General features: G+C 44.9%; 1 protein-coding gene across 4 annotated transcripts in view; it reads right to left on the bottom strand.

Annotated features, from left to right (window-relative positions):
- Positions 1–3256: 3256 nt before the first annotated feature.
- Positions 3257–12605, bottom strand: part of FARP2 (FERM, ARH/RhoGEF and pleckstrin domain protein 2) — an 89399-nt gene continuing 80050 nt past the window's right edge. The window contains exons 23-27 of one of the 4 annotated variants that reach the window (XM_085311158.1): positions 10913–11031; positions 8886–9025; positions 7856–7963; positions 6866–7017; positions 3257–4993 (exon numbers count right to left, since the gene is read on the bottom strand). In XM_085311158.1, coding sequence (XP_085167284.1) covers positions 4903–4993; positions 6866–7017; positions 7856–7963; positions 8886–9025; positions 10913–11031 — 610 coding nt within the window. In that variant the 3' untranslated portion in view covers positions 3257–4902. Of the gene's footprint in view, positions 4994–6865; positions 7018–7855; positions 7964–8885; positions 9026–10016; positions 10181–10912; positions 11032–12605 lie in introns of those variants that run through there. The other 3 variants (XM_085311157.1, XM_085311160.1, XM_085311159.1) reach the window with 3 other exon arrangements.

Here is a 12605-nt window from a genome sequence, read left to right on the forward strand (position 1 = left end):
CCATGTGCTCAAGCTGAAAAGAAAACACCTCTGTGCTATGCAGGACGCCGCTGAGGCCAACCCCAAAGTGGAAGGAATGATACGAGGCAGCCATTTATATATATATATATATTTTTTGACTGCTTGAAAGAACTGTGCCGCGAGGGAGGGGGGCGGCTGAGTCCACCGGGAGCGCGAGACTGAGCCGCGGTCGTCCTCCCGTGCGAGGAGGGCGTCCAGTGAAAGGTGCGTCACCTTAATCCTTTACGGTGAAACGTGCTGGAGTTGAGCTAGGCTTGCACTGTCTGCCAAAGGTACAGTTAGGTTTAATAGCACTTTTTTTTTTTTTTTTTTTTTTTTTTTAGATTCCTTTTTAAAGATCTGCAATATTTAGACTTAAGTTGCATCTTGACCACTGACAAGTGGATACCTCTGCTTTCACCTCTGGTAGAGGACAGACAGCTAGGAGATTCTGTTCTAAGTCTGTGTGTTTAAAATCTCGTGTATGATGTGTTCTGCCTAGTCAAGGACTATAAAAAATGAAAATTAGTTAGTTCCCGGATCAAGCTGTGCAGTAGTTTGTCAGCTGCTTTTCCTTGGAGGCCCCCCCCCCCCCAAAAAAAAGAAGGGGACAGAGATTTGGCAAATGTACTTTTGAATGAACTTTTTTGGATATATGTATTTTTTAAACGACATGCGCTCACACTCACTTCTGCCCGACATACTGTTGAGAGAAAACAGTGGCCGCAGCCCATCATCTACACAGCTGGAGCCCAAATGGAGTCGGCTCAGATTAAGGCAGCGCTTTGAGGACAAGCCAGGAGGCGAGCACGCGGAGCCCGGCGGCGCAGCCGAACGTCTGCTTTATAAAACGGCGGCTCCAGTGCTTCATTAATGCTCCCCGACCCGGCAGCCTCTCGAAACCTTTGCAAAGGAGTTGGCGCCGCTGCACGTCAGCAGCGTTGCCCGTGCACCCCGGAGGCAGTACAAGAGGCGCCGGGCACCTTATTTAAGTGCATGTTGCTGACACTGGAATAGAGGCAAAGCTGAGCGGATGGGGCCAGTACGAAAGAGGGAGGTGAGTTACCTGATGTAATGGGAGTCCTGAACACTGCTGTACCTGGGGGAAGGGAAAGGGAGTTGGTTACTCCTAACGCAGCCTTCACCACAACAGCTCCAGTGCCGTGACCCACTCAGTGGCAACTAAAGCAAAAACGTTCTGGATCCTAAAGTGCTGAAGACCTCTGTTGTGCTGAGCGGAAGACAGTTGCCTCAAGCAGGGAAAACTGCTAGTGCTAATCAGGAAATACAGCTTTTTAAAACGTAACAAGTATATTAAGCAAAGTGCTGTCGAGTATGGGTCCATCTCTCCCTTAGTTTGGGTTCTGGTAGCAAGAAACGGATGGTTAGGGAGCGCTTGTACTCTGTTCTTTCCCAGTGCTTTTGTTAAGGTAATTGCTAGGGATGGTAGCGAAGGTGGACCATGATACTGCAAAGTTCTGACAAAGTAAAACCCCTGACTTGCTAATGTGGGATATCACAGAAGAACTGATACACCACTGAAATCTTCATCAGCTTGAAAGCCTGCCGGGGTGAGAGGTAGGCAGTTTTGCCAGCAGTACTGAAGCCTCTGGCTTATAGCCCGTGTTCCTGCATCTTAAATGCATGCACATTTGAGTTTTTTTTTCTGCACCTGAGAGAGAATTTTTGCTGCCTTCTGTTGTTCTTGGCTTTTGGTCCGCTAGCACCAGAGGTTCCTGTCTCAAGCCACTGTAGACAGCTCGCAAAGCTTCAAGATAGGAAATACCAAGCTGGAGGTTAAACGCTTAAGCCGGTCAAACTAAAAGATCATCCACTACTCAGCTACCTAAAAATATGGGAAGACTCTGCTCACTGCCTCTCTCCTGTAACAGGAGTCACAACAGTATTAGGCTGCTAGACAGAGGTGACAGGAGGATAAATACAGTGTAGATGTTCAAATAGTCTATGGAATACTTACTAGTCGGGTTCTCCCACCTTCAGGGTGCTTCCTCCACCATGGTGATCGTTTCTCTAGCTGTTTCTTCTGTTTCCTTGCGTTATAAGCTAGTGCTGCTGTTCTCCATCACCCCAGATGGAAAAACAAGTGAGGCAAAGGACTGTACAAAAGAAATGCCTCCACTCTGCTTGCTTTGGGTGAGGTTCGCTTATAGTTACTTCTCTCTCCAGGAGCACTGGGTACATGTCACGGTTTGAACCTTGCAGCACAGCCCGCTCATCGATCCTACTGTGATTGACAGCTGATGTACAGATGTAGCTCAGATGAAGTCTGCCTGATTTTAAGAGTGTGAACTCCCATCAGCTAGCTAAAAGGAAATATTGGGCACAACTACAGGTTATTTCACTCCAGGCATTCCCTAGTGCTCTGTGCTCTCACAAGTGCACATTTCTCCAGCATTTCTATCCTTGTCTCTGCTAGCAGGTAGCCAGTTCTAGTTTTCATAGTCTAAGATATTACCTTTTGACGTGCACAGTTTGCTCTTCAGGACTCTGCCTCTTTCTACGAGGCCTGCTACCCAGCCACGCAGGCCCCAGTGTACCTTGCTGCAAGGGGTTGTGTAGTCCCAGATGCAGGACTTGGCCTTTAGCCTTGCTGAATTTCAGGACGTTCTGTCAGTCGGGTCCTCTAGCCTAGCAGCCTACCCTTGAACCGCTTCCTCCCTCCAGTTTTGTGTCACTCACAATTCAGTAAATGTGTAGTCTGCCTCCTCTTCCACATCACTCTGGCTTGGTGTGTCTCTGCTGCAGGTGAATCATAGCTGACGCTAGGTGAAATTAGAATGATAACCTTGGAAAATTACTTTATTGAATAAAGTGAGTGCTATAAAAGTGTCTTCCAGCAGCAGGGCTTCCTAGAGCTAGGATTTAAGTCAATGCAGCCAATGGTTGATGGTGGAGATTTGGTCAGAAACCCAACTGCTGACAGAGACCCTGCTCTTCTTCCACTCGGCTTCCTTGCAGGACAGCAGCAAAGGGCTGCAACGGCATGAGAGAGTTCTCATTAAAGAGGAAAACACTCCCGTGAAAAGACTTTGGGATGTTGCCATGACAAAGCAGCAGTCCGTATCATCTAGGGAAGCAGCTGGACTGAAACACCCATTAATTAGGAGTGTGAAACCTCTCCCAGTTCTGAGGAAATGCAACGCTCCTGCGAAAATACCATCTGCCTTCCCATGAACACCCAAACTGACGGGGATGATGTGCCCAGGAATAAGAGGCTGAGAGTGTTTCATACCAAGAAGCTATTTACTTTCAACAGTCATATTCAGCTAGGTTATAACATACCTAGTCAATTCACATTCACGCACCTACAACAGTTAATTTTTTTAAAAAAACCCACTAATAAATTAAGTACATTTAACTTACACTAGACAATGACCATTGACAGTGGTAGCGAAGACTGGATCTGCAGTCACTCTTCTTCTCTATGAAGCAAATGACAGGTGAATGGTCTGGAAATCTCTGGAGTCCTCTACCTGCAAGCCTCATCCTTTCTCATTCAGCATGTATTTTAGACCACAACCTCAAATAGCCTGGGAGACTGCACATACTCATCTCTCTACTTCCCATTTTCCACAAGGATCTCGGCATTCTTCCATCCTCGCAACACGCAACACTTCCATTTTTCTTTCACTACACAAGTTCATTGTTCCTTCTTCTAATACACAAATAATTTCCTATCTAAAGTATCAACAGAGTCCCTAGAGCCCATCGAAACCATGTCCAACAGCATTTTGTGGCGTTTAGCTTATTTCTTTCCCTCTGCGGGAGCAACCAGATATGACAGTTTTACAAAAACAGAACAAACAGCAAGCACTTCAGATTTGGTACAGAGATTTAATAGAGTCCACAGACACTACCGCTCCATCTAGAATCCAGTGACTTTTACACCTTCACGTGAAATGAAAGATGGACCCACTCCATATTTAAACGTAAGAATAGGGATTTTCAGAAGTCTTTAAGTGACGCAGAAGCACAAGCAACAGGGAGTTTCAGAGGAGCTTGTCCTCCTATATTGCTTAAATGCCTTGAAAACATCACCCGCAAAAGGGCAGACAGAGTGTTTGCCATCCCATGCCTTAAGTAATACCTGTTACAGGATGAAGAGACATCAGAGCTGTAGTATGAGAATAGCAGTTGACCTTCTCAGCATGCAACACAGCAGAGTTCTAAGGAAAAACCATGCACCCTAGCTGGACCAACCCTCAATACTGACACCTCAGCAGCTTACAGGTTCAGTCTTCCTACTTCCCGTGGAAAATTGTTGCCGTGATAGTTTCCAAAGAGCAGAATCGTTCTAGGAGAGCTGCAGTTTCTGTTCAAAATTAACTGTGTTTAAGCTAATATATCTGTGGACCCCATTAGTCTAAAGATTGTGCCAGCAGGTTGACGTTAACAGCAGCGAGTAAGACAGCAGTTGTATAGCCAGCCATGCCGAGCATCAGGGGAAGGGAACTTCTGGGAGCCAGCAAGCCTGACACCGGCAGCTGTGAGCGAAAACACAGCACTGACAACCGCTGTTTTTCTCTCATCTATGCTGACCACCCAGTCACAACGTAAAAAGAGGTGTCATTGCCTTCAGGGCAGGCAAGGGTATTACGGTACAGAAATGGTACAACTGGAACAAAATACCTTCCACAATGTGTGCACACCGGAGTTCTGCAGTTGTTAGGCTCCCTCTAAGTAGGTTCAACTGGAGCAGACTTGACCCTCTTCCATACCATTCAGAGCGGATGTGATCCCAGTCCGTAACTCCCTCATTCTCACTTTCCATACAAGGTGGAAATGAGCATCCTGGTTCTTTGCTTTATCCGCTCCATGGACTCCTGCTTCCACCCACCTCTTTTACTTAGGTTTATAGCAGAGATCCAGCTCTGCCCCCCTTCAGTCTGTGTGATTATCCTTCTCATCCTTTGGAAGCAGCAGGTTTGATCTTGCTGGAGAGTTGGTGGCTCTCTTGATCACCTCCATCCACCTAGTAAGAAAGTTGTAACAAGACATTAGGATGCTTAACCTCTCACTCACCGGTTCCTCAAGCTGCACGCCATAATCCTGTGCTTTGGTTATGAATTGCATTACTTTGACCAGACCTCACAAAACATATTTTATACCTCTCTTTTAAAATTCCTTTAGGAAAGTAAGTTAATTCTTCAAATGAATTGGTAAAAAAAAATAAATAAAATAAAAATAACTGAGGAAGACAACTGGGGCAATTAGAGCACCTACATCATATTGCATCAGGAGAAGTCTCAGGGCTCTAACAGATGCTATTTTTTATCAACATTTCCATCTTATTTCCTTAATAGTTAGGGCAACTTGTGAACAGGTTGCGAGTTGGTTCTCCCACTTCAACTGACTACAGCCAGCATGGAAGACTGCCAACTGAAAATGTTTCAGACATCAGATGTTTCCTACATCCAGCTGAAGTGTCTCATCAGTTCCATCATGTTCTGGACATCTGATGGTTTCAGGTTCCTCAACTGTGTTCCTAAGAGCTGGAAAGGCCAAGACATAATAAATGAAACAGGATCCTTTGTTAAACCAAATGTCAGGGAAGATCCAAGTTATGGCTCTCAAGAAAAGAGCCAGCACTGGAATGGGAGGTATACTAGCAAATCCTTATTTTTTCTTTTTTAAGGGACAATCCAAGAATTGTACAAAATTATAGTTCCTGCTCTTACAGACTGATTTTTGACTGTGCTAAACCTAGCTTAAGATGTGATAAATACACTAAAGAACAAGGTTGCCTGTCCAAGGAATGATCTACAGTGCTCTGAGCTCCAGTCAGCTTTTATCAGAGCACGCTGTAATCTCTTGTAACCGTGCAGAAACTCTCTGGTTCAGTTTTACCTTAGGAAAATGTTGCTGGCCTGTCCTCTTAAGTCATCTGGACTGCTTTTCTTACAATAAAATGTAACAGATTCTCAATTCTTGTTAATATGGAAGAAAACATAGCGACAATGAAAAAAGCCAGACAACCACCAATTGTGAATTAGAGATTTTTTTCCTTGAAATTACTATATGAAGCCGGTGGATTAAAGAGCTATTTCAGGTAGTTGATACATACATACAGCTCACAAATATGTGATGCTCTTCCAAGGAATGGAGAAGTACATGGTGACTTCTCAGTAACAAAACATGCCAAAAACAAAAAACCCAATAGCATGCTGCAAGGCAGAAAGCAATGTAGAAGACAATATCCATTACATAAGAATACTGCTAAATTACACTGACTTAAGAGATCTTGCTTTCTGAAGAAAAGAAAATGTTTTTAGGTTTTACATAGGGTTTGTAAGAATAAAGTTTTGTACTTTGTGTATTTTAAACTGATCCACTTTGGACCATATTTGGAAGCACCTGCCAAAAATGATGAGAGAAAGCATCAGACTGAAAAACAGCGCTGTACTCCTTGCTCTCTGGCCTGAGCTATAACTCCTGTTTCTTTGGAAGTCAAGGGGAAAAGGGGGGGTATTCTTAACAAAGCTCTCAAAAACCTAGAAATCTGACTTCCTGGAGCTAGCAGAATTGAGCATCTCGCAGCCCTTCCATCCATGCCACTCCCCAGCTCCAAGGGACTCCTGGACTCCGGAGACGATGCAGAGCCTACAGCTCTAGCTGTAATCACCATCTTTTTCCCCGCAAGGAGGAAGGGTCTGATAGAGGAGGGATTATCAAACTTTATGGATATGAAGGAACTTTTTCACTGGGAACATGCTAGGTGTTCTGGAAGGTCACTTGGATTACGGTCAGGAGCTCTAAATATCATAACTCTACATTTTCAGCTAACAAGCTAACAGAACGTTGTATTCTGAGACAGACAAAAAATTACATTACGACATAAAATTACCTCTCAAAGGTGTATTTGCTCTCAGCCCTGAAGAAATACACGTGGGACTTGAACTGCAGCTTGAAGACGTAATCCTTCTGAATGCCGTCTGCCTCCATGGGGGAGCTTACCGCATAGCCGAGGAGCGGGAGACTAGCCAAAGGATAATCGTCCTGGAACAGCCCGACAGCACAGGTCTTAGCGCAAGGCACCCCCTGCCACGTAGCTCCAGACAGCAAGCCCAAACGTGCGTCTGCTCTTTTGGACTGAAAACTTAAGGAAGTCTTAGTACTGTGTTTAGGAGAGAATGGGAGGAGGAGCTGCCTTTTCATCTCTTGTGAGGCCTGTGATAGATTATAACAAAATTTCCTCAACTGCTTTCACTGTTTTAATGAAATTACTCGCCTCTATTCCCCTGCCTTTCACTGTCTCCTGCATTCTCCTCTTCCCCCTCCCCACCGTCTCTCGGAAACTTCAGGCATGGATCCAGCATAAAAGCAAAGGCGACCCTCGCAGAAGAAACGTACCCTCCAGGCAAGGTGCCCAAATAAAATAAACACAGTTTATCGGGGTAATAAAAAGAAAAGGCACAGGCTGCACTGCCGCAAAGCTCATTATAAAAGCAGGCACTGACTACACCACAGGCAGAGAAATTCCTGGTGCCTGTTTAACCGTTAACTGCGGTGAACCCAAGAGGTGAGAGCAGTACGGTACAGGTGGAGAAAAGAACAGTGACTGGTGAATGCGTCCTTGCCCTCCGTTAGTGACCACGTTACGAGGCATCCTGCCCTCACACCGAGGTCAGCACCATCAACAGAACTGGATATCCTGATTAAATTCCGTAAGAAAAGCCTTCCAGAGACTAGCTTCACTACTTGCTACCTACTTTCCTCTTTGTTACTCTCCTTTAAATACCACTGAGCGGTGCCCTGTGGCTGAAAGGAAACGATTCCGGTTCCCATCCAACATTTTCAACTCAGCTCTTGCAGCTTCTCAGTTACGTTTGCTTACCTGGTGCGTTTTGTAGAAGAACAAGCAGAAGTTGGTGAAGACGACCCACAGCTTCTGCCAGCCGTTACTGTTCTTGAACTTCCTCAGCAAGTACCCTGAAAGCTGATTCTAGGAGGGAACGAAGAGAAAAGTGATGTGAAATCACGGATCGCTTGGTCCTTAAGAAAAAAAGACTTTTTTTTTTATCCACAGCTACTGTGGATAAAAAACCTGAGGCTCCCTGACACTGCTGCTCCCATACAACAGCTCTTGTTCCTGCGTTGTGAAAGGCCTCTTGGATATTTCCTGTGGTGACAGAATGACTTCGAGTCGCTAATTCCGCAAAACAGCTATCTTCCCTTTGCACACCACCTAGCATTTTTCCTCCACAAATATAAAGCTACTCTGCGTCGAACTGTTCGCTGCATCTCAGAGTCGTGCCAGGCGCGGCAAAGGAGAGCGCTGCACTGATGCACCAGCCCAGCTACCACTGTCCTCTGCAGCCTACAGGCAGGAAAACATGCTTAGAAAAGTAACAGCCACAAAGGCATGTCATCCCTGCATTTACCCTTTTTTTACGTGCTGAGAAAACAAAAACAACACACCGCATGAGAAGGAAAATAAAGCAGAAGAGGAGACGAAGACTGGTAACGGAGGCCAGAGCGACGGACAAGAACGCGGCAGCTACGCGAAGCAAAGCAGGCTGCAGGAGAGCGCCGCGCAGCTTAAACATCGGCATGCTGGAGTCGGAGCCACCGAACATCGGTGCAGCGGGATAAGGAAACCTACGGCGTGGGATGATGGCAAGCGGATTTTAGAAATAAAGAAAAGGACAGAATAAACAGCAGAATAACACGAGGGATGGTTTGGGGAAGCAGAAAGCGGAGGAACTCCTCTATCGAGGAAACGTTACGACTCTGCTGCTGGATGGATCAGGCATCCTCACGCTAGTACGACATACACTATGCAAATACGGAGCAAGCAGCAGCAAATTTTGTCTGCAATCCCATGGCTCCTCCCACCAGTGCAGAATTTGAGAGGTTTTTTTTACCTGAATCATGCACAGGTAATCGGACAGGGATAGGCTCTGATTCCGGTACCAGCAAACATGGGTGATTGTGTTGGGCCGTTGGGCCTGGCCCAGCAAATAGCGAGGAGGAAGCTCTGGAGAAACAGCAAGAGAGCAGAAAACTGAGCAGAGAAAAGAGGGAGAGAAAGAGAAAAACAGGACGTTAGGATAAGAAAAGCGACGCAAGGAAAGCATCTGTTAAAGGAAAATGGATTGTGGAAAAAAATGATGATATTAGAACACGAAACAGATCAAGGCAAGAGGATGCTGCAAGAACTCACACATTTAATCCCAGAGCCTGCAGCAGGCAGGTCTCATTATCTGGATATAAAACAGTGAAACGGTGCCTTTCACAGGTCTGTCGTCGTGGGAAGGAAGGCTGTCTCCCAGAAACGACTCCCTTTGCTGGCTAAAACGTACAAGTCCTGCACCTTAACTCAAATGTAACAGGTCTACAAAATTTCCATCAGCGAGCTAATTAATGCTATAAGCAGCCGGAAAACACAGAAGCTTCAGTGCCCAACTTTTAACTCCTACCATTAAACCAAAAAGCAGGGCAAGGAAGTTAGGAAGGTACAAACACATAGATGCAGCATTCTGAACTACCGGTGTTTCTCCACTTAGCAAGCTCCTTTTTCTCTTCGAGATATTTCTGGTACATCTCCACTAGCGGAAGCCTTGCGAGGACGACAGCCTCCAGGAGGGTGTCCTGACTAACCAACACACATATGAGACCACAGTATGTCCAAGTCAGTCCCTAAAGTAAAGTACCATCGGTAGGTAACACAAATCTATCATCCACAAGCAAGGCCTATGAAACTCAATGAGCAATTCAGTCCTAGGGATATCCTGGAGTTGCTTTTAAATCTCCCTTTTTCAGAGTATTTGCTGGACAGAGCTCCGCTGCAGGGACAGCAGAGCCTGTTGGTGTACGCAGACGCACAGACGTGCACAAAGATGGGCAGACATGCAGCGAGCCTTTCATCGCTTGCGCTCTCTCACGGCCACAGAAATGCTTTGAAGGCAACACGAAAACACGTGGTGGAGGACGACCAGGGGCTGAGCGAGCCAAGACGGACAGAGAGAGACGTGAGAGCTGCGCCCTGCGGGTACCTCAACAGCCACACTGTGGTCAGTCATGGAGACGCTCGTGTTGCGGTACCAGCACACGTGCATGGTTGTGTTGGCACGGTGGTGGCTCTGCCTGTCCAAGGAGCTACGAGAAGAGTGTATGTCATCTTCGGACTCCTGTTCTAGAGAGACCTCATCAGAGGATCCTGGGGGAGGAGAATTCAGCAGCTGTTTAAGAAAATTGTGCAATACAAAGATAGCAAGAAAAGCAGGAATTCCTCAGAATAACTGTTTTTCTTCTGCTACGATCCAGTTTTAAAATAAGTCAATTTGAATTTGCTACACGGTGTTTAAAAGCCATTCTGAGCAGATCATTTTGGCTTTCGCTACTCAACTTTGCTTGGGGCAGCTGACTCAGGATTGCATAAAATTAAGGGGAAAAAAGTAATCTTAAAAGGAGGAGAGCATTTTACAGCACCCACTCCAAGGAAGGGTCTGACAGGAGAGTCTCTTCTTAGTGAGGACTGGGAAAAAGTGCTCTAAGAAGAAAATACTGTGTGTTTCATCACATCTGTAACAACATCAAAGACAGGCGCAAAAACGCTGGGCCACAGAAGAACTTTCTGACCTGCAAGGACAATTTTTCTGGACAATAATACATATTACATCATTAAATGGAGAAAAGATGTAGATAAGAGTTAAAGAAGGACCCAATAAAATTAACAGTTCTGCAGCTGGAGTATCTCTGCTGTGTTTAAAGCCACCAGGAACACCAGTCTGGGAAGACAAGCATATTTATTCCAAATAAAACAGGAGAAGAGCTCTCCATTACTGTAAAAATGATCAAATACACCATTTATGTCATCACATTTCCAAGAGAAAAAAAGCAAAGGACATGTCACCTCAGACTGTCCGAGAAGGCAGAAAATACTACTTACTGTTGGAACGACTGCACACGGAGTTTTCCAGAAGCATGTCCGACTTCTCAGTAGATTTTTTGGCCATTTCGATTGCCATGTTTAGGTCTTCCATCCACTTCCCCATCTCCAGGCGGGTACTGCAAGACGAAACAGCGTGAATGGCGACTGCCCAACCGGATTCCTAAAGGAAGGCAAAACTCCCTGGCCAATATCAAAAGCCGTCCCTTTTCGTTAAAAAAAAAAAAAAAAAAGGAAAAAAAAAGAAAAGGAAAAAAAAAAAGAAAATCCTCAAAAACATGATTAGCAGCTTTCCTGATGGGAAACTGAATTCATATAGCCTTCACCGCTGTTTTCAAGCCACTTGAGACGAGTTTAAAATAACTGTTTTAAAACTTGGGCTGAATAAGGAAGAGAATGACTAGGCAGCAAAGACAGAGCAGGGAGGATCTCCCTATCTTCCTCAAAAGAGCAACTACCCTGTCTAGATCCTCACTGCTCTTCATACAGGCAGCTGTTCTTCACTCAGAGGGCTTCACAGCTACTTCAAAAAAGAAATCACCCTTCCACTCTCAAAAAAATATTTCTATGAGCACTTTGGAGATGTTTGGTTATGACCACACTGGAAAGGACGCTTTGGAGGATGAAAGACAACTTGAAAGACAGCGTGTTTTCTACAGGCGATATATGATTTATCCTTCATCTCAAGCAAGTAAAACACAAGAGTTCTTTCAGCCCAATCACAGGTTGCGCGGCTGATGCCACGTTTACACGGAAAGAAGTTTATTCCTCGAGTATTGGCATCTTTATTCATTGGAGTGCAACAGCGCAAACCTTTTCCTTCAAGAATTGAACGTGGCCTTGGCATTTTTTTTCTTCCTGCTACATTCCCAGTTTTTGTTCAAAAGTGTTATATATGCTTATCCAGAGCACCTGGTCGACCAGTTCCATGGGGAAGCTTTGTTTTGTAACCACCTTTTTTCTGTAGCTCATCAATTTCTGAAAGTTTTCCATTTAGACTGCATATTCCAAGCACGGCCTAAGCCCAGCAATGATTGTTTTGTTTTGTTTTGTTTTCTGATAGGTAGGGAGGGGAAGAAGTCAAAGGAAAAAACTCTTTGAACTATTTCCAAGTTATGACATGGTGAAAAGAAATACATTTACTTTTCCAAATTTAAGACCATTTCAGACACTTCTTGGCTCACGGTTGCCTAAAAAATGGTTGACCTTAAAATATGTGACATTTTCAAGCATCAGACTGGAATTAAAAAATGGAAGGGAAAAAAAGAAAGCTTTGCTTGCTAAATATGTGAGCATACAAAAAAAATGGCTGCTATGCCACTATCTACCTGGTTGGTAAATAGTCAATAATAGTTATTTTTCAAGAATGGGAGCTATTAGCTAGTAAAAATCCCTACAAAATTAAAAGTTGAGATTTATTGCTCCACTTCTGCACTCCCAACAAATGCAACGCCAGCTGCTTTTTAAAGGAACTGCAGATGTTCAAAAACTCCTAAAGCTAATCCTGAGAGACTGGGTGTAGACATCCTTACTACGTTTGCGATACAGAGGCAACAAGGACAGCACTGAAGAGTAACCCTGAAATACAAATGCTTATAGTAGTTAGCTGAGTACACGCAGCTAAAAAGCAGCGCAGGCTCAGTCAATCACTTTGAACATCCAGCACGGGTTTGTCGGGTTAGCGGAAAGACCA

The sequence above is a fragment of the Rhea americana genome, unplaced genomic scaffold (genome assembly GCF_003343005.1).
Source record: "Rhea americana isolate MKP2758 unplaced genomic scaffold, rheAme1 scaffold_334, whole genome shotgun sequence".
Lineage (NCBI taxonomy): Eukaryota > Metazoa > Chordata > Aves > Rheiformes > Rheidae > Rhea > Rhea americana.